This window comes from Bos javanicus, chromosome 17 (genome assembly GCF_032452875.1).
Source record: "Bos javanicus breed banteng chromosome 17, ARS-OSU_banteng_1.0, whole genome shotgun sequence".
NCBI classification, from domain to species: Eukaryota; Metazoa; Chordata; class Mammalia; order Artiodactyla; family Bovidae; genus Bos; species Bos javanicus.
The window spans coordinates 46,555,832-46,577,520 of record NC_083884.1 but is presented as its reverse complement, the minus strand read 5'-3'; the positions used below and the strand labels follow the sequence as shown (position 1 = coordinate 46,577,520).

At 52.2% G+C, this 21,689-nt stretch overlaps 1 protein-coding gene across 2 annotated transcripts in view; it reads left to right on the top strand.

Annotated features, from left to right (window-relative positions):
* ADGRD1 (adhesion G protein-coupled receptor D1) overlaps nt 1–21,689 on the top strand; it is a 176,890-nt gene that overhangs the window by 137,015 nt on the left and 18,186 nt on the right. For both annotated transcript variants that reach the window (XM_061384498.1, XM_061384499.1), the window contains 5 exons: nt 4,718–4,821; nt 6,459–6,570; nt 9,074–9,227; nt 15,066–15,132; nt 17,446–17,512. In XM_061384498.1, the coding sequence (XP_061240482.1) occupies nt 4,718–4,821; nt 6,459–6,570; nt 9,074–9,227; nt 15,066–15,132; nt 17,446–17,512 (504 nt within the window). The remainder of the gene's footprint in view (nt 1–4,717; nt 4,822–6,458; nt 6,571–9,073; nt 9,228–15,065; nt 15,133–17,445; nt 17,513–21,689) is intronic.

The following is a 21,689-nucleotide window of genomic DNA, read 5'->3' as shown; positions in this document are numbered from 1 at the left end:
TATCCCAACACCAACACACACACTATTCTGCTCTGTGGATTTGACAGCTGTTTTAAACAAGAAAAATTTGAAGACTCTAACTTCTGCAGGCAGGTTCCTCCTGTGGTCTGCCTCAGTGCTACTTGGACCACTGTGCTGAAGAATGATGTATGAGGTTACCTGCACAGACCATGGTTTGTAGGGGACCTGAGAGGTTTTCAAAGGTCCTTCTGATCACCTCTCATTTTCCCCTCATAGGCTTGCTTTATCATGCAAGTGCCGTGTAAAGTATGACCTTCCGATATATTAATAGCTTGCCTTCTGCTCTGTATGAGCATTTGAGACTGGCTAAGAAGGCAATGGCACCCCACTCTAGTACTCTTACCTGGAAAATCCCATGGACTGAGGAGCCGGGTAGGCTGTAGTCCATGGGTCGCTAAGAGTCGGACACGACTGAGCAACTTCACTTTGACTTTTCACTTTCATGCATTGGAGAAGGAAATGGCAATCCACTCCAGTATGCTTGCCTAGAGAATCGCAGGGATAGGGGAGCCTGGTGGGCTGCCATCTATGGGGTCGCACAGAGTTGGACACGACTGAAGTGACTTAGCAGCAGCAGCAGCACCCAGGATAATAGTTCTGCTCGAGGAAGGGGCCTTATCTCATTTTTAAAGTGTTCCCTATTGTGGTTGGCTTAAGGCTGGCTTTGGTGGGGTTGGTAAAAGCTGTGATGAAGAATAGGTTGATGGTGAGTTTTGATTAATGGTAAGGTTGGTTGATGGGTTGAGTTGGTTGATAATAGGTTTGGCTGATGGTGGGGTTGATTGACAGTGGGGTTGGTTGATGGTGAGATTAGCTGATGGTGGGGTTGGTTGCTGGTGAGATTGACAGATGATGTGGGGTTGGGTGCTGGTGTAGAATTGGTTGATAATAAAGTTGTTGATGGTGAGGTTGGCTGATGGTGGGGTGGGTTGATGGTTGAGTTGGTTGATAATAGGGTTGGTTGAGGGCTTCTGTGGTAACTCAGATAGTAAAAAATCTTATTGCAATCCAGGAGACCCAGGTTTGATCCCTGGGTCAGGAAGATCCCCTGGAGAAGGGAATGGCTACCCACTCCATGATTATTGCCTGGAGAATTCCATGGACAGAAGAGCCTGGTTACAAAGAATTCTTTGCATCGGGTTGCAAATATCAGACTGAGCAACTAACACTTTCAGTTTTCCGCAGGTTGGTTGACAGTGGGGCCGCGGGGCATATGGTAGAGTACTGGGTAGCTGTGGGTATGAGGCGAGGGCTGGACTCTCATTTTTCAGAAGCACTAGGCAGAGCCTGTGTGCAGAAAGCAGGCAAAGATTTCAATGAGTGTGGCTGGCCAGGTATAGCCCTCACATCTGGAAGCTTTTATGCTGTGCAGTGAACCTCACATGAGCCCACAGGAAGCTCACTAGAGCTCTGTGAATGGAGGAGGTAAAGTTTCATTATTTTTCTAAGAGGTATACACACAATGGTGTACATTAAATTCATCTTTTATGGTGAATCAGTGGGGGAGTCAGGGGAATAGACTCCAGGGCTCTTTCTACCCTGAAACCTTCAGCAAATGAACCCTCATTCTCAGTAGTACCTGCTGGTCTCAGAGCTGTGGGTGATCAGGCAGTGGAAGTTTCAGGAACGTGATCTCTGTCCTCAAAGAGCCCCCCATCTCTCTGGGAGAGAGAAGACTCCCCCCATGAAATGTGACTGGTGTCAGAGAGTGGGATGCTCACACTGTGGGGATGTGAGATGTTTGGGCAGTAGAGCGATGAACAGGGAGGGGGATGAGCTGAGACCTCAGGGTGCAGAGGACTCCATGCACAGAACTTGCGCTTCAGGGCCAGACTAGGGAGGGAACTTCCCAGTGGAAATGGGGTGAGCATGTCACCAGAGCCAGCCTACCTTGTTGATACAGACATGGGGCTATATTTCATTTGCTGGCATTTCCATTGGTCATTTAAGTTAATTTCAATTTAGTGAGTGCTGCCAAGGTCAATCTCAGTTTCCAAGAACTGTTGATGGCCTGCTGATGTCTATAAACTCTGGTAACCAACACTTCACACCTTCTCTTGTTGGCAAGGATCATTGTAACTGTGACAAGACACTTCTTTTTTTTTTTTTTTTCTACTTTGTTTCTTTTTTTTTTTTTTTTATTTTTTTTTTATTCTTCCAATTTTATTTTATTTTTAAACTTTACATAATTGTATTAGTTTTGCCAAATATCAAAATGAATCCGCCACAGGTATACATGTGTTCCCCATCCTGAACCCTCCTCCCTCCTCCCTCCTCCCTCCCCATACCATCCCTCTGGGCTGTCCCAGTGCACCAGCCCCAAGCATCCAGCATCATGCATCGAACCTGGACTGGCAACTCGTTTCCTACATGATATTTTCCATGTTTCATTGCCATTCTCCCACATCTTCCCACCCTCTCCCTCTCCCACAGAGTCCATAAGACTGTTCTATACATCAGTGTCTCTTTTGCTGTCTCGTACACCGGGTTATTGTTACCATCTTTCTAAATTCCATATATATGCGTTAGTATACTGTATTTATGTTTTTCCTTCTGGCTTACTTCACTCTGTATAATAGGCTCCAGTTTCATCCACCTCATTTGAACTGATTCAAATGTATTCTTTTTAATGGCTGAGTAATACTCCAGACAAGACACTTCTATTGTCTTATGAGACAGCAAGGAAAGATGACATAGTCAGTATAATGTTAGTGTTTCCTCTTTGGGTTTTCATTTCCGTTTCTCAAAAGCATCACTTGAAGTAACAGCACTTCCAAAGATGTACTCTATTCCCCTCCCCCAAAGAGTTTGAGAAATGCCAAGTTCAACACAGCTCTCTCTCTCTCTCTATATATATATATGTATATTCACCTGTAGGATTTCTCAGAAGCCTTATATTGCTTATATTCACCAAAACATCTTTAAAGGCAGATAGAGAGTGCAACTTCTCTGAAACTTATCTAAAACCAGAAACGTCATTTCACAGAAGACCAGTGACAACATCTCACAGGAATTAGAGTGTTGAGTGATACCGTGTGGGAGCGTGGCTCCAGGAATATATTTCCGTTTGTCTTCCTAGGGGATCTGATGACTCGGAGCACCGTGTGTTCCATCTGCAGATGGGGAAGTTTAGGATCCAAGATCTTGTGATGTTGCTGAGAAGGAAGGCTGCTGGAGGAGCCCACTAGTGGCCCCACCCGCCTAGGAAGCTTGCTGTGCTGCAAAGATAGGAGTTACTCACAAGGGCCCTGCCTTGACGTCTATGGCTGCTGGGTCCAGGCTTCAGCCTCCCCACCTCCCTTCAGCCAGAGATCTGAAATGTTTCCTGACCCCTGGGGATGAGTTGAGTGACTCAGATCTGAAGGAAGTAGACCCCATTAAGTGATGAGTCCTCAGGCACAGAGCTGCTGGCTCCCAAATTGTTCCTTGTGATCCACTTATGTTTCCTGGTGGGGCCTCCTGTGCCTGTAGCATTTCCCTCATCCTGGCCAACAGCCCTTTTACAGATCTCAGTGTTTCCTCCTTTTGTTCCTGGTTAGGTCCCAGGTGGCTCAGTGGTAAAGAACCTGCCTGCCAATGCAGGAGACGCAGGTTCATTCCCTGGGTTGGAAAGATCCCCTGGAGGAGGACATGGCAACCCAGTCCAGTATTCTTGCCTGGAGAATCCCCATGGACAGAGGAGCCTGGCTGGCTACAGCCCATGGGGTCACAAAGAGTCAGATGTAACTGAAGTGACTTAGCATGCATGCTCAGGTCCCAGTGAACAGGGAAGAAGGTGGTTTAGCTGGAGGTCAAGGTTCTGGGTGTCCTGGACAAGGCTGGAGGGTCCTTGATGTCCAGGGCTGGACACAGATGCAGAATGAACTCCAGGCTGGGTCTTTCATGCTGGTGGAGGAGCCATGAGCCCCAGCAGGAAGTGTACTGCAGTGACCCCTGCCGGAAGCTGGTCTTCTAGTTGTGTGGCTTAGGGAGCACGGAGTTTCTTGGATCCCAGGTTCAAATGTGTGTGACCTTGAGATGCTAGCTCCTGGAGTCTTGGATTGGTCTCTTAAGTGAGCTGTGGTTTCTGTCACCATCCTTTGTGACTTTGCATCCACTTAACCCACTGAGTTTGTTTATGCTGTATTTGACATCAGGGATAATAGCAAACTCTTATGTCGCTCTGAGCATTTTACATGTGTAAATTCATTCCTAGGTCATTGGCTGGGGACAAGGGCATGTTGTGACTTGAACCAAGGCCTATGGATCAGGCTCTTAAGCAAACACTACATCTCCTGGGTAGCTGTGGATGTCACATTCTAGACAGGGAGGCAAGGAGCAGGCAGGCTGCTTGGGGATGGGTGGGGGAGGGGTAGGCAGTAGGCTCACAGAGACTGGTGGGTGGAGGAATCTGAGAGATTGGTGGAGCCGTTTGGAGCATCTGAAATGTACAGAACCAAGGGCCAACATCAAAGGCCTTGCCCTCTTGACGGCAACAGCAGGGTATCTGGCAGAGGCAGGGACTGTCAGTCACCACCAACTCAGAACGGCCCGATGACTACCTGGTGCTCAGCTGTGCATTAGCCCGGGACCCTTTCCAACCTGAACTCTACCTTCCCTCCCCTCAGTCAGGCTCGGGTGGCACTAACCACTGGGCAAGTCCCCCTGTAGGACCTGGACCAGATGGCTGACCACCTCCGCTCTGCTTCCCGCACAGCTCACACGCGGACACCAGGTGGCGCTCTCGTCCATCAGCTACATCGGCTGCTCGCTGTCCGTGCTCTGCCTGGCCATCACGCTGGTCACCTTCGCCGTGCTCTCGTGAGTCATCTTCTGTTCTCCCCCGGGGGCCAGGAGGTTGGCAGCTTCGTGCGAATGTCAGTGCCACCCCTGCCCACCTCGATTTCCCTTCTGGCACTTGTACTGGGCTGGGGGTGTGGATGGGATGGCAAATGCTGGCCTCTGTTTAGATTCTGCACACACGGTGTGTGACAGGTGGATGGTTGTTCCTCAAGTATCTTTTGTTTTGAGATCTGGGGTGTGGGGAGCCTGTGGGGTGCTGGAAAAGACGGAGGAGAGAGGAGGGGCTGTCGAATTGGAGGGCACCTGGCTTGAGCTAAGCTGGAAAGTTCTGGAAAGTTCCCCAGCCCACAGGACTTTCTGGCTTTTGACCAGGTGAGTGCCAGAACAGAGGACCTCCCGCCCCCCACCCCCCCACCCAAAATGTTATCAAAGCAGCCAGATCCTTGTGGGGCTGGGCTGCTGGAAGCCGCAGGGGTAAGATCCCTGGAGGGCCCCTTCCGCCCGCTGAAGTCACATCATTCTGGTCAGAGCTTGAGGGGATACCTCCAATCCCCGCCACCAAGTGGATACTGGCAGCTAAGTCTGCCCATGGCTCTTTCAGGACTGGGACAGAAAAACAAGATCAGAGCCGAGAGTCTGGGCAGTCAGCCGGGAAGATGGGTTTGCACACTCCCCTCAGAGCTGTTGGACCTCTAAGAAGGGCGTGTTACTCACACCTGGATGGGCCTCAGTCTCAAGGGGTGCTCAGGTGCTTCCTCTGCTCACGGGGTTCCTCCTGGAAGTTGGCACCCCTCCTCACCTGCCCTGTTCCCTGAGGACACTGGCCACCTGGGTGACTGTCTGTCTAGGGGGGTCCCTGGTTTGGTTGGTCCGGGATCTGCCACAATGGCAGGGGAGGCTGTTAGCTTCCCTGGGCCCCTGCTGCAGCCCACCAGGGACCTGGGCACTCTGAGGGGTGGAGCGGGGGTTCCCACTGTACACAGGAGCTTCTGGTAGGATCTGAGCCAGGTAAGAGGAGATGGAGGCGGGTTTGGAGGGGCCTCAGTGTTATGCTCAGGATGTTCCTGCTTTGATTCCCTTGTTCCCCAGCTATTTGCTCAGCAAGTCCAAACCCATCACCACCCCCACTCCAACCCACCCAGGCCTATAGTCACCTCTGAGGACGCAGTTGCACCCCAGACAGTAAAAGCATGCCTGATTGGGGGTGGGGGTGGGGAGGCAGATGACAAGTGAGGATGCGAAGGCCTGAACACACATCTCCACAGCCGTCTGAGCCCTGAGGGCAGTTTAGAGAGGAAGTGGGCTCCCTCAGGCTCAGGAAGTTCTCTCTAAGGGGAGACCTGGGGAGGGACTTTACTGCAGAGTAATAGCTGGTGCAGAGACCTCAAGGATGGAGCGGGCTGGGGATCTTGGAGAACCAGAAAAAGGGGTCTGTGACCAGAGGAAGGAAAGAGCTGAGTCGGAGTGATGGGCAAGGGTCAGGTCCTGCAGGGCCTGTGGAATGAGCTGGGTCATTTCCAGGAGTAATAGGGAGGCACTGATGGTTCATAACCAGAAGTGGCAGCACCCAGGCAGGCTTATCAAGACCTCTTTGGTGATTCTTGGAGGAGCAGTAGGGGGAAGCCACAGCTTAGCCAGTGCCTCTCTGCCCCCAGCTCGGTCAGCACCATCCGGAACCAGCGTTACCACATCCACGCCAACCTGTCCTGCGCTGTCCTGGTGGCCCAGGTCCTGCTGCTTATCAGCTTCCGCTTCGAGCCGGGCACGGTGAGTGGGTCTCCTGGGTCCTGATGTGTCCACAGTGGGCCTCCCTCCCATCCCCTCCTCCCATCACCAGGGGGGCATCAGCAGGGGTGGCACCTGCTGATTTCAACTCCAAGTTCAGACCACTAGATAGCCAGGCTGTGGTTCCTCTGGGAGAGACAGGGAAGATGACCGGCATGAACTGGCCTCCCTGCTCACATCAGTCTTGGTAGTGAAGACAGGTATGGCCCTGACTGCATGCTGGACGCTGTGCTAAGGGCTTACATAGATCCACTCAGTTAATCCTCATATCAAGCCCAGGAAGTGATGCCACAGAGGCAGGACTGAGGCACAGAGGGTTATAGTGACTCGCCCAGGTAAGTGCCGACCAAAATCTGACCTCGTGCAGTCTTGCTGCAGACACTGCTCTCCATTTCTGCTCTGACTGCACACAGCCACACCCCTCCTCTGACTACCCAGGGCAGGTGCTCTCCACAAACAGACTGTGAAACCTAGACCCACATTTCTGTACCCTTTGAATCAGGCAGGGAATTCTCTGGGGAGCTAGGAAGTCTTAGATCTCACAGTAAGTCAAATGCTGAGACCAGAATGACCCAGGCTTGGGTGATGTGGGTTATAAGCCTGGTTGATGGGAAGGAGAAGCAGAGATGGGCTTGCTCTAAATTAGGACAGAAAGAGACCCGAGCGGTATGAATCAGTCCTGGGATACAATCACATTTGGCTAAAGGAAGATGAACTCTTTATCCCCCTACGTGAGGGTCAGCAGAGCCTCTTATCCTTATGCCCAGCAGTGTCCTCAGCCCACCTGCCTGTCCTGGGGCTGCTGCCTAAGGAGAGATCCACTCTCCTCTGCTCGCAGGTTTAGGGGTTCAACCAAGCATCTAAGAAGTTCTTGGCTGTGCCTTGGACAGAAGAACCTGCACCAGCCTCATTCTCTTCTACAGGATGCTTTTCAAACTCCACTGTGGATCATCACATGGGATTTTCTTAAAATGTAGATTCAGGTTCAGCAGGATCTGGAGTTCCTGTTTCCATCCAGTATCTGGCTGATGCTGCTGACCCAGGCCACACTGAGAGGAGTGAGCTCCCACGGTGTGATGGCAGCAGGAGGGGAAGTGGTCCAGGCATCCACTGTCCAGATGATGATCTCAGGGACCCGGGAGTATTCTCCCTCTCAGAGCCCAGGTGTCTGAAATCTCAGGCAGGGCTCCAGTGGGTGGATCTGCTTGAGTGATCCACCCATTGGATGACCTCTGTGACAGACAGGAAAGGTGACTGTGGTGGCTGGTCTCATCCAAGCCTCTGTGTGTGTAGGGGGGTAAGGTGCTCCCCACACCAAAGGGGAAACTGGTCCTAAAAGACCCAGAGCCATGAATACTGGGACCACAAAAATAGTAGATGTATCCCATATTTATATTTAACTTTAACAGAGCCTGGTGACAAGAAACACAGCATTTTAGCAACTTGTTCCTTTTTCTTCCCCAAAGAATTAACTGTCCAGGGGGCCTTGGGAGGACAGGATATAGAGCCCCCACAGAGATGGTTGTTCTTGGTTTTCATCTTTGTTTTCCTCCCTGACTCCTGGTTCCCTGGCCCTTTGATCTGAGCTTAGGGATGGGTGGCTGTGGACTTACAGAGACCATAGTGGCCCGGGGGGAGAGGGGTTGAAATTTCTGATCGAGGTCCCGGGAGAATCTGAGGCCACATGGCTGAGCCTGAAGCTGTGGCCATGACACTAGGAGCAGGAGGGACCAGATGCCCCGTGATGCTCTGAACAGAGAGGAGCACAGCTGCCCTCCTCATCTAGTCAGAGAGAAGGCAGGTGGGCCTTCTGGATATCAGTGCCCCGAACAGCCAAGAAAAGCAGACATTACAGATAGTTTGTACATCTCTTGTTTATTACACACCATTGAGAGTAAACTCCAGAGAAGCGGCCGTGTCACTCAGGCTGTTCAGCTCCAGGTAAATAACCAACACCTTGAAGTAGAGAACTAAAACAGACACGTCACATGCTGATTTGTCTCTTCCCCTCAATTCCATTCCCCTCATACACTTTGCTCTGCAGCACCTCCCGACTGCAGAGCCAAGGTTACTTCATAAGCTCCTAGGGTCCTTAGGTCTGGAGCTATGAGGGAAACCCGCTTGCTGATGGCTCCGCCCCCTCTGGAGCTCAGGCCATCCACCTGGCCAGTCACATGCCCGCCCCTGAACCAATCCTGTGGCAGGGATGGGGATATTTATGCTGATTGGTCGGGCCGATTCCCTGCCCTGTCATGAACCAATCACTATACCTGGGAGGGGTTCTGATTGGCTACTGCTTGAGTCACGTGCTCCACTCAAATCACTTCCCCCCGGGAAAAGCAAAACATGACTCTCCAGAAAGAAATGAAGCCACATGACCATAAGGCACCCCCAGAAAATCTGTGGAGGGAGGTTGAGACAACAGCAAACACGCACTGCTCACACCCTGAAAGAGCTTATTTTCTATGCATTGCGTTGATCCTAGGCCCCGTGCCAGGTGCTGGCCATGCTCCTGCACTACTTCTTCCTGAGCGCCTTTGCGTGGATGCTGGTAGAAGGCTTGCATCTGTACAGCATGGTGATCAAGGTCTTTGGATCAGAAGATAGCAAGCACCGCTACTACTATGGGATAGGATGGGGTAGGTGGGGATGGGATGGGGAGGTGGGGATGGCATGGGGCCGGGGGCAGCGGTGGGTTGCGATTTCATCTTCATGTGAAACACCTTGAAGAGGCCAGGTACTGTCAGTTCCCATGGGGAGTGCTTTGGAGTGTTCTATTCTAATGGTTGGCTTCCCTTCTGTCTAGAAAAGATCTCAGAGGCATGTTCCTGAGCCAGTACGGGAACAGTGGCCAGCTTCTCTTGGATTGACACCCAGCTTTAGTGTGGGGTGCTGGGTGGGGAAGGTAGCCTCTAATACCACAGTATATGGGTGCCCTGGGGGGAGGGCAGTCGGGGCCCTGTGTTCCCAGCCAGTCACACGGTGGGTGGACTCTGTAGACTGTGGATTGTGGTTGGAGGCGGAAAGGAATTCCGATCTCTTGGTTGTGCTTACCTGGAATAGAGTTTCTGCACCGTGGTGCTAGGGAGAATGAGATATGCAGGCAGTCTGCCCCAGGGAGATATTGTGGCTTTGGATTGGGCCTCAGGGGAGGGCGTCTGTCTTGTTAGCCATGCCTGCCTGGAGTGGAGCAGATTGTAGCCCAGGTGTCCTAGTCTCTCTGTTTTCCTCTCTATTTTTAGTAGGTTTTCTTGAATAAATTCTTAATTTGCAGCAAGCCCTTAGGAAAATTTACAGAGACTTTATATGCTTATGTTTTTTTAAAAGCTAACTTTCATCAGTTATGGTAGTCCTTTATCTTGGGAGTTACCTCCCCATCGTCGTGACTCGTTTGTTGAACTTCCTCCTTGCCCATCTTGTGGTGGAGCACCAGAGCACAGGAGACCCTGCTTCCTGCCAGAGTAATGGACACCTGGAATTCTTGCATTTGCTATAAAGCATTAGTCCATCATCAGGGACCTGCTACTCCTTTCTAGTTTTCTTGCAATAGATTTAATTTTCACAGTCTTAAGCATCTGTCTACAATGTGGGAGACCCGGGTTTGATCCCTGGTCAGGAAGATCCCCTGGAGAAGGAAATGGCAATCCACTCCATTACTATTGCCTGGAAAATCCCATGGACTGAGAAGCCTGGTAGGCTACAGTCCGTGGGGTCGCAAAGAGTCGGACACGACTGAGCAACTTCACTTCACTTCACTTCATGGTGCAGGGAGCAAACAAACATTTTATTCTGTGCTTTGACCTGGCTAACGGAATGGGGAGAGAGGAGACTCACGGGCCCCACGCAAGCATAATTGTCTCCTTCCATCCTGCTGTGACTTCCTGAAAGAGGCGGGTTGCTCCTGCCTCTGACTTCTTCATTTAGTAAGCATTTAGTAAGCTTACTAAATGCTTCATTTAGTGAGCATTTACAGGATGATGTGTGATCAACCGCCTGTGATGACTAGTTTCTTTATGGAAATGGCCATGCAGTTTAGATTTGTGTGTGCATGTGCATGCACACATGTGCACGTGCACACACACACACCCCATAGCCACAGCAAGGACGGTTGAAATGAATTAAGTGCGGAATTTGTTTCTGCACTGACAGGAGCCATCTACGCTGGTTCAGGGTAGAGGTGAGGGTCACAATCCAATCCAGCCTTGAAGGATAGCTTCTTTAGCCTGAAATGTATTAGAGGAAAAACAATGAAATATCTGCCAATATATAAAAATGGAGAAGGTTTACATAAAATTATGGGGTTCTTTTGAAAAATGAGGAGATCTGGAAACTCTGAGTTTCCATTCCTACTTGACAGCAGTGGCTGTGACTGCGTGGTTTCTGGTCCCAGTGTCTTCCCTGTGGGTGTTCTTAGGCCTCCACAGCCTCCATCAGAGACTCCCTGCAAACAGAGAGCTGGGATGGGTGCCAGCAGGCCTGCCACCTCTGTCTCCAGTCTGCGTCCCCTTAACTGATTTCATCAGGGCTCAGAACTGCATCCCTCCTTCTTAGCTCTGGGCCTGAGTACAGACAGTCTGCAGATGGCTGGACCCTCTCTACCTGCAGTTATTAACTAGGAGGAAGCTGGAGGCTGATCCAAGGCCCTAGGAGGTCACCTATAGGAAGGATCCTCCAGAGAAAGGCCACTTCCCTAGGGATTTTCAGCCTGCTCTTACAGCAGCCTTCAAACGGTATCATTTTTTGAAACTCAAGGATTGTGGTTTTAGCTGACTTGGAATTGGAGGTGTCCCATGAACAACCTACCCAAGGTTTTTCTGTATGTCAGGCCCTGTGCTTGAACTTGTAAGGTGGGTGAAATGTAATCTCTGTCCTCAAGGAGTCCACCTGGGAACCGGGAGAGGAGATGAGTGATAAACAGTTGAGTGTTTGTTTACATGTTGGTGCAGCAGATGTGAATCTCTGACCACAAATTCCCAAGTGGTCAGAGAAACGATCATAAACTCAGAAGTGAAAGAAAGGCAGCTTGCTTCACTCTTCTCTGTTATGACTTCATTTCTTTTGTGAGCATCCACTCATCTAGGCTTCCCTGGTGATTCAGATGGTAAAGAATCTGCCTGCAATGCAAGAGATCCCAGGTTTGATCCCTGGGTTGGGAAGATCCCCTGGAGGAGGGCATGGCAACCCACTCCAGTATTCTTGCCTGGAGAATCCCCATGGACAGAGGAGCCTGGTGGGTTACAGTCCATAGGGTGGCAAAGAGTGGGACACAACTGAGTGACTAACACTTTCACTTTCACTCACCTAGGGTTGAAAACTTCATCGTAGTTCATTCTGGACCCTGCCTTTCTCTGAAATCGTGCTGGTGTCCCAGGGAAGTGGCATAGTACCGAGATCTTGGGAGGTGTGTCATTCAGGACAGCCTAGGTCACGCTGCCATAACAAGCAGCTTCCAACTCACATCAGTTGAAAACAGCAACGTTTGTCTCCTGTGTACACTGTGTATCCTCAGTGGGCTGGTGGCCGCAGAGGGGCTCTGCTCAGGGCAGTCCCTCAGCAGCCCAGGGTGATGGGGAAGATGCTGCCTTGAGCCATAGCTGGTTGCTGTGAGAGAGAAGATGGTTTGGGTATATATCACCCTGGAAATTAAACACTTAACTGATAGAGGCATGTGTCCCTTCTGTTCACAACTCACTGGCCAGAAGGAGTCAGTGATCCAACAGCCTTGGATAAGGAAGTGCAAACCTCTCATGTGCCCAGAGCGAGGCATCCAGAATACGGCCTCAGTGACTTCTACCAGAGGGTGGACCACTTGTCTTCTGGCATTGTTATCTCTCTGCCCCTTTCTGCTGAGACCTCCCTGCCCCTGTGTTGGATTTCACATTATCCATCCTCTCCATGCGTTGCTCTGTGTGTCCAGGTTAATATTTCATAGCAATGCTCCTTCTGGTCACTCCTTACATCACCCCTCCCCACTTCCCTGGGTCTTAGGAGGCAACAACCAGTGTGGTTCCTCTGAAAGGTCACCACATTCCAAAGAGAACACTGCTTTCTTTAAAAGATTTATTTATTTGCTTATTTTTGGCTGTACTGGGTCTTTTGTGCTGCGTGGGCTTTTCTCTAGTTGCAGAGAGTGGGAACTACTCTCTACTTCCGATGCACGGGCTTCTTATTGCGGTGGCTTCTGTTTCAGAGCACAGGCTCCAGGGCACATAGGCTCAGTAGCTGTAGCTCCCAGGCTCCAGAGCACAGGCTCAACAGTTGTGGTGGATGGGCTTCGTTGCACCATGGCATATGGGCTCTTCCTGGACCAGAGATCGAACCCATGTCTCCTGCATTGGTAGGTGGATTCTTTACCACTGAGCCACCAGGGAAGCCTAAAGAGAGCGCTTCTTGAGCTCCATAAGGTCAACATCCTTGGACAGGGCCAGAGGGACTTCAAGTTGTTTGCAGGAAGCAGGTCACATGTCTGCATGGGTTGTTGAGGTGTGAATTTCAGATGACAGCAACAGTGGAAAAGACATCTGAGTTTGTTAGTAATAGTGGAGGTTATTGTACAGAGATGGACTTTGTACATCAGTGCCTCCTGGATCACGTCCATAGCTCAGCTTGTGTGGTCCTTACAGTAAGTAGCCTGATGTCACCTCCATTTACAGAGTGAGAACCTGGTGACCCAGAGAGGTTCAGCCGAGCCCTTGAGGCTTCACAGCTGGTCCAGGTTGGCCCTGGGGCTAGAACCACGTGTCATTTGGCTCCAAAGCCCAGGCTCTTCCTGCTGGCTGATGTCTGCATCCTGTTCCCACGCTCATCCTCCTGCTGCCTGTGAATTTTCCTTCTTAACAACGCGCTCACCCGATCCCTGTGGCTCCTGCAGCGTGTTTCAGAGAAAGCAGAGTGGAGCTTGCCCTCTTCTCAGACCCTTCTGGTCACCTTTCCATGCCCTGTCCTCTGCAGGACACAGAGGATGGTGCAGGAGAAGCTGTGACCAAGGACTGTCAGTGTTGCTTTGGGGATCGTGGGAGAAACACATCACACCGCAGTTGTGAAGGCAGAAAAAGAAGCTTCTACTCTTCCATTTAACTCTGGGCAGTAAAGGGATGACAGCCTCTGACTTGGGCCCCCACCATTGCCACGATCAGCGGAGAGAGGTGTGGCGGCTCCAAGTGAAGCCTCAGCCACTGAGTTTGAAAATCTATCCTCTCTGGCACCTCCAGTTCTTCCTGCACCTTTCAGAACCCACCTGAACGGGGCCCTGGGGACTCTGCAGGGCCCCATGTGCACCTGCTAGGCTGTCCTGTGGACCCAGTGCTCCTGCAGCACCTGCTTCTCCTGCACCCTGAGGCTTGGGCTTCCTCGGGAAGATGGGAGTGGGGGGACCTTGGTGTGCCATGCCCCCAAGGTCCCTCACCATCTCAGGTCCCGTGTATTCCTCCCACCCCAAGTGAGCCAGGCAGTGGGGGTTCTCTGTGACATCTGAGGAAACTGAGGCTCTCAGTGAGTGAGCAGCAGGGTGGGGGCCTGGTTCCAGGTCTCCGCTTGTCTCCTGTGACTCTGGGTCCATCAAGGCAGGAGGCAGCCAGTGGCTCCAACACCTGGAAAGGCTCTGGTTCCTATGAAGTTGTGCACGCGGGTAGAGAACCCAGTGTGGTAGCGGGTCAGTGGTGAGAGGCGCAACTCCTCCTGACCCCGGCACCTCTCCCCAGAGGCTGCTCTTCTCCTGTGAGAGCCCTGCGATGTCTTGTGCAGACGTCCTGTGATGCAGACTATTTTGACATCAAATCAAAGTATTTCAGAGATGGGATGTTTCTCCAGAAACTCCTTTTCAAGATAATTTAAAATTGATCCTCAGAAGGGCAGGTGTGCTGTCTGCTGACTGAGCCACCAGACATCCCAGGAGGGCTGTGGCCTTGAGGTGCCCAGGCCTGGAGTGAGTGGGGGTAGCGGGGGAGAGGAGCAGGCTTCCCTCTGGGTCCTGGAGCTGGTCTCCCATGGGCGGGACAGACTCAGCTCAGGGGCGGGCAACAGAGACCCACTTGTTGTAATGTATCCCCCCTCCCTTTTTTCTTTGGAATCTGCCAAGTGCAGTTTCCTGGTCGGGAGCCCTTTCTCCTGGAGGGGAGGGTCAGTGGGTAGAAGGGACCCCTTGCTGTCTCCACACCCCCCGCCATCCCTTCCTTGCAGGGGAGCAGAGGGAGACCCTGTGCTCATGGCACTGATCAGTCAGAGGCCCGGAGGATGCACGGCTGCTTTCTGAGCAGCCAGAAATGGTTGTTTTCAGATAAAGAATAGATTAATAACGGATCTGCCCTAAAATGCACCTGTGTGTTATCTCTTTGTTTAGACTCTAAGTCCTTGGAGCCTAGAGGCTGTTCTGTGCCCTCAGCACTCAGCACACAGGTTTTTGTATCCGTCAGGTATAAAATGAATAAATGCATCAAAAGAGAGTGGCTAATACAATACTCTGCTCTCATTTTCTGCAGGTTTTCCTCTTCTGATCTGTATCATTTCAATAGTCTTTGCCATGGACAGTTATGGAACAAGTAAGAAGTAAGTGAAACGGTGATTCCTGTGTTGGCAGGACTCCCGTGGGGAGGGTCCCCATGGCCCCGGCTCGTTGTCTTCCTGTGTTCTTCTGGGGGAGGGGTCTGTCCAAGGCTGGCATCTTCCAGCCCTGACAGTTTTTTTAAAAAAGTGTTTTGGGCTTTCTCCCACCTTGAAACTAGCAATGAGGGTGTTCTAGTGCCTCCAGGACTGGGTGGCCGGTACAGGTTTCTAATGGGAACTTTCCATCCATGCAGTTTTCCTAGACATGCTGTCTGGTCCCCTGTGGAGCCCAGTTTTGTGTCGAGTCCTTTCCTTGGTTGGTCAGCAAGTGCCTAGTTCATAAGAAGTCTCATTCAGTTACAGCCCAGTGAACATAAGACTGTGTGCGTGTAGACCGGTGCGCGCCAGCAGTGGGCCCCAAGGTTCTCCTTGCGGGGGCGGCAGCAGATGGGACCCTGTATGTTCTAGACCTCATGCCACCGTTTTGAAACTGCAGCTGGTGGGTCCACAGTTGAATCAAGAAGAGGCTGGGTTGGTGCTGTGCAGCCAGGCCAGGTGTTCAGGTTCTAGAAAGTTGATTTCCTTTCCTCCCAAAGAGAAAAAGGCTTTAGCTCAACCGTCTTTAGGAGGCTGCCCCCTTGAGCCACTGAGAGAAAACACCATGGAGAGAGTTTAAGAAGAGAGAGGGAGTTAAACTTGGTCATAGCTTCAGCCTGAGATAATTTCTCAACTGAGTCACTAAACTGGGAGGAATCTGGCTTATTCCACTTTAGGGCAACAATTTCCTGGAGATGAGGCTTTTAAAGAAAGTGCTGTCTGAGTGCATACTGAAATAAGAATGATTAAACAACCACTGTTCTGGCCCATTCCTTGCAAGCCTGCGTGGTATCCGAAGTCAAGGTGCAAATTAAAAGAAGAAACTTCATCTCAAACACATCTCGTTGGCATTTGTTCAGTGTCTTTCCATCTGGGAGTGCAGATGCTGGCCGCCCACAGCATGTGGCTCAGCTCCAGGGTCTGAGTCTGATACAAGCCTCTCATCCACTCACGTGCCTGAGAGCAAGGCATCCTTGGCAAATGTCCAGAGGGTCACTGAGTGTCTGATGGGGACGGGGGATCTGAGGATGCTCGTCCACTTAGCACTCTGCATGACAACAGTGGAAAGCATGGGCTTCCTCCTGCAGAGTCATCACCCTCTCAGGGAGCCTGGGTTGGAGACCACTGTACTCGCTGTGTGTTTCCATGGGAGATGCCGCATCCTCAGACAAGAGGCTCTTTCTCCAGGGTCTGGGTTCCAGACAGGAACAAGCCTCTTACAGGCACTGTCACGTGTCTGGGGCACTTCATGTCTCCTGATCCAGGAGGTCTCAGGTTGGGGGAGGACTGGGGCCAGAAAGGCAGGTGCAGGAGCATGGACTTGGGTCCCCTAACCTCCCTGGGCCTCAGCCTCCTCCTCTGCAGGGCGAACGTCATCACAGCGCTTGCCTCGGGGTGCGCAATGGAGTTTCAGGGGATGATGTGTCTCTAGGTTTGCAGAGCTGGGGGCAGGGGCCAGGCTCCTTGAGTAGCTGTGAGTGAGTGACCAGGTGACATTCACGTCCTGAGTCAGTGAGGATGTGTCGTGGGCCTGGCCAGATCCCAGAGGGTGTGCCAGGCCCCTGGGGCTGCGCCCAGATCCAGGGAGGGATGTGTCTAAGGGACACCCAGGCTCTTGGCAATTCTGAGGCTTTGGAGAGAAATGAGGTAGTAGAATGGCTGGCGGTCCTGCCTGAGCCCCTGGAATCACATCTCGGAATCCAGGAGGAATTTCACAACCTTAAAACTGGACCCTACATCCCAGACAAGGCTTCTGTGGAAGTCAGAGCCCTGGCTGGGATCCACTGGGGAACCATTCCTCTCAGCTAAGGGGGCACCGCCAGGAGGGGCACTGACAGATAGCTGATGAGCCGATGAGGATGGTCAGTCCTGTGCCATGTAATGCCTCCTCACTCCTCCAATAGACAAAAGCCTATTTATCATAATAAAATTAAAGCCTTTGTTGGATTTTGGCTAGACTCTTCAGAGATGGTGAAGTTTTTCACTAACTAGGTGACCTGTAAAAGCCTTCTTTTGCCTGAGCCGGTCTGCAGACCCAGAACGTTCTTCCCAAGAGTGGAATACTCTTGAAATTGTGAGCAGGATACGGGCACGTCTGTTGGGATTAACGGCATTATTGTCACCATGCCCACATTGTCCCTGTCCTGTTCTGGATGCAGGGCCCCTGCGCTGGAGTGGGTGGGGTGATGCACTGAAGTAACCGTCTGTCTCTCTCTGCAGTTGCTGGCTATCACTCGGGAATGGCGCCATCTGGGCCTTCGTGGCCCCTGCCCTGTTCATCATCGTGGTATGTTCTCTGTCCTGTGGGCACGGAGCTGGGCGGGGCTGGGGGTAGTGGAGTAGAGGGAGCACTGGGCTGTGTGGAGATGGGGCTGGGATCCCTGGGAGTAATGTCCGAGGCTGTGGCAGCATCAGTCCTGTTACAGCCCCTCTTGTGGCCTGTGACCCAGAGCCTCATTACTCCAAGAGAACTTGGCAAGGTCAGCCATGTTTTCAGATTTAATGCAGACTGGATTAAGGCCCTTGGTGCTTTTCCCGCCAAAGCAACCGGTATGGATGTGCACCCAGGGGGGCAGTGCAGACCCAAATGGTTCTTCTCCTCCTCACTGTTCTTTCATAATTTCCTCACATGCACATCTCCATGATCAAGGAGATGCAGGATCCAAGGCTGCATTAGGAAGCTTTAGTCAAAGCTCCCTGGGAACCACAGGGAACAGAACTCCTGTGATTATGAAGGACCTACTCAGAGAGGTTGACAGAAATCGGGATTTATAAACGCATAGTCAGGAATGCTTGCTGTGGCTGCTGGGTTCAAGATTCAGACGTGGCCATCTCCACGTGTTTCTAGCTTCTCACATCTCAGTTCTGTTTTCCTATGAGTTGGCTCCATTTTTAGGCTGCCCCAGATGCTGGTAAGAAACTTTTAGGACCATATAAAATTCCATTATCTGTCTTAGGGGGAAAAAACTCCTTTGCTCTTCTTGTTATTGTTCTGCTGACATGTCCCACAAAATCCTAGGATCGATTCTCATCATTTCTAATGGGCTTGACTTGGAGCCCTGCCTGCCATGGACCCCCTCACTGAGGTCAGAGGAGCAAAATGCTCTGATTGGCCAGAAGAATGGACTGTTCTGATTGGCCAGCCTTCACCGAGGCCAGTGGAAGCAGAATGTTCTGATTGGCCAGAGGAATAGACTGTCCTGATTGGTCATCCCTCCCAGAGGAATGAAATGCTCTGATTGGCCAAAGTTCTGAAATGCTCTGATTGACGCGGCCTAGGTCACAGTTCTCGGAGAAGGCAATGGCACCCCACTCCAGTACTCTTGCCTGGAAAATCCCATGGACTGAGGAGCCTGGTAGGCTGCAGTCCATGGGGTCACTAAGAGTCGGACACGACTGAGCGACTTCACTTTGACTTTTCACTTTCATGCATTGGAGGAGGAAATGGCAACCCACTCCAGCGTTCTTGCCTGGAGAATCCCATGGACAGAGGAGCCTGGTGGGCTTCCGTCTATGGGGTCGCACAGAGTCGGACACGACTGAAGCGACTTAGCAGCAGCAGCAGCAGGTCAGAGTTCTAACCCTGGGTCCTTATACTTGGTTTCCAGTGAAGTTATTTAACATTAATGATAAAGGCTCAAATTTATAGAGATCTTTTAAAAAAGATGTTTTTACATTAAATGTCTCTTTTCCTTGCCCTTAAAATAGCTACTTGAAGAGATGGCGATTTCTGTTTTATAGAGGAGCAGATTGAATGATAAACTCCTGGCCAGTGATTGCAGCTGTATTGCTATAGATGTGCCCTTCCTCTCCTCCTCCCCTTCTCCTTGCCGTCTTCCTCTTGGTATCTCTCCTCTTCCTTCTTCTCAGGTGCTCGTAAACCAGCTTGAGCTCTCTTGAGCAGAAACGGCTCAGTCCTGGGAAGCGCAGGGGGAATCAGATTTGGCTGGCTCTGGGCACTCAGTGCTGTCAGCTGGTATCTCCGACTTAGCTCTTGGCCCCACTGCCTCCTTGCTGGCTCCATCTGGATCAGGCTGTCCTGGGGAGGAAGTGATGGAACTGGCACCCTGACAACATCCTCCAGCTCTGCAGCTCAGGGTGGGGAGGGAGGCACTGTTCCCAGCAGTCTTGGCAGAAGTCCCAGGGCAGATTCTGATTGGCTCCTGTGGGTCAGGTGCCTGTCCCAGAGCCAATAACCGAGGCTGAGCTGGAGACAGATGATTGTTCGACCTGAACCACATGACTGCCCGGGGGTCACCCCCCTGAACTCCAGGGTCTGGAGGTGGGGGTTCTCAGGAAGCCCTGTGGGGAGGAGGCTTTGGGGAGGGGGAACAGCATCCTTGCACCCTGCTCAGTATCTGGGGTCTGGTTAGGGCTGAGGCATCCCCATGCTGTCCCAGTCTGAACATCTCTCCTCTCAGGTGTTGGGGGCTGACACCGGGGAACCTCCCCCACATCCCTCCTGCCCACCCTGAGCATCCACAGAACACACTCTTCACACTCTGAGCTGGGACTCCAGAGCATGCTCTCCACACACCCCCAGGGTGGGATCCAGGCTGTGTTTATTACCTCTCCAAAGGGTGCTGTCTTTGAAGCACCCCTGGGCGACCCTGATACTGAAGGCATGGGAAGGGACTCCAGCCGGACACACTTGTGCCTTTGGTGTCCTTATTCATCGCCTCCCACTCCTAATGACAAGCCCAATGTCCCATGTCACCAGTGATGGTGGTGAGAGGATGGACTTAGAGAGGGTCTGTGGATGGCACTGAAGCCACCACCCTGCTCCCCTCCCCCATGGGGATATTTCCTAAATATTGTGAACCCAGCCCTCCTTTCTCTCACCCCCTGTTCTCTTCCCCAGCTGCTGATTTGAAATCTTCTTTTTGACTTTGTTGCATATTCACTGGCACTGACTGAAGCTGTGGGCCCTGGTGGTTAATTAGAAATGTGTCCAAGGGAAGATGCCTGAAGATGTGGCTTCCTGCTTCTTAATTAAAATTCCACTCAGGCATCCTCATGCCACACAAAGTGCAGCAGCATCTTCTTGGTAAAGGATTTCTGGAAGGGAGAGAGGGGACCTCATTGTGGTGTCCTTGTCTGTTTGGGACCGGAGGGAGGGTGGGTGGTGCCAGCCCCGCACACGATCCCCTCGTTCTGGCTGCACTGACTTGCTGCCCTCCATGCCCATCTCCTTCCAGGTGATGTGGGCTCTAGGGTGTCCACAGGTACAAGCAGGAGATGGGGAGTTGGTGGGAGGTGCTGCAAGCCTCCTGGATCCCCAGTGGTCCCAGCCCTCAAGCGTCTGTGCCAGCGGTGAGGCGGGGCTGCACTCCCAGCTCTGTGAGGCTTCAGGGCCCTGGGCTCTCTGTAGGATCCACGTGGAGCCCTGGTGGGAGGGGTGGGCATCAACCAAGTGCCCCTCCTGATACTGTGCCCCTTCTGCCCGGGGTGGAGGGATGACCTGTATGGATGTGGACGAGACTCAGAAGAGGAGGGCCCAGGAGTGCATCCCCAATTCCCTCAAGCAGGACAGTGGGTGGCAGGGGCTGCTCCATCCCCCACAGGCCACACTCCTGTCTGCAGCGGTAGTGCAGCCTTGGCCACAGACTCCCTGGGGCCCAACACTGTCCCTCTGCCCCCAGCTCCTCTGTCTCGCAGGAGCCAATGTCCCAGGCACCCCATCTCCAATTGCTGGCTCCCTTGTGGTGCTTGGGTGTTTTCTTTCTTTGTCTGTCACGGGTAGTCAGAATCACATAGCTGGGCACCGCCGTGATGGAAGGGGGCACAGCTGTCTCTTCAAGGTCGGGCGATGCACACCTGCTCTGTGAAGGAGGGCTCCTTCCAGGAAGGGCCGCCAGGTTGGGGAAGGGGTGGGACTGTCAGCTCAGGTGTCCCTCCTCTGCGTGAACTCCGGGCTCTGAGCACAGACCTGGGTTCTTCAGTTAATTGCTTTCAGCTGCAGGAGGGGGCACGTTACTATGGTGACGTGTCCCTGAGCTTTCAGTCCAGGCTGTCCCCTGTCCCAGGGCTGTGTGAAGACTGTCTACAGTCATGTTACACCCGGCCTTTCACAGGATGACAGAGGCCTCCGTGAGCGACCTGGCGGGCACTCTCGCCTCCTGCTCCTGGGGTCAGGGAAGACCCTTCACTTTGTCACTCAAACGGAGACACAGGCTCAGACTGACTCCAGTCCCCCCAACAATTAAACCCTCCTGGTCAGAGCATGGATGGCAGGCAGGGGTGGAAGGGAAGTAGTTGAATGTGTAAGTCCCCTGTTCTGTCTGTGTGCTGACCTAACCCACCAGGTCTGGAGGGCTCGGCAGCATCGCCCCCCTCCCAGACTCCCTGGGTGATCTGAGTGTTTCATCTGACTTCAGTCAGTGACAGCGGGGGATCCAAGGCTGCCCTGCCTGGATCCTTACCCCCCCATCCATGCAGCATGGGGTCCGGCTGCAGCAGGGTCC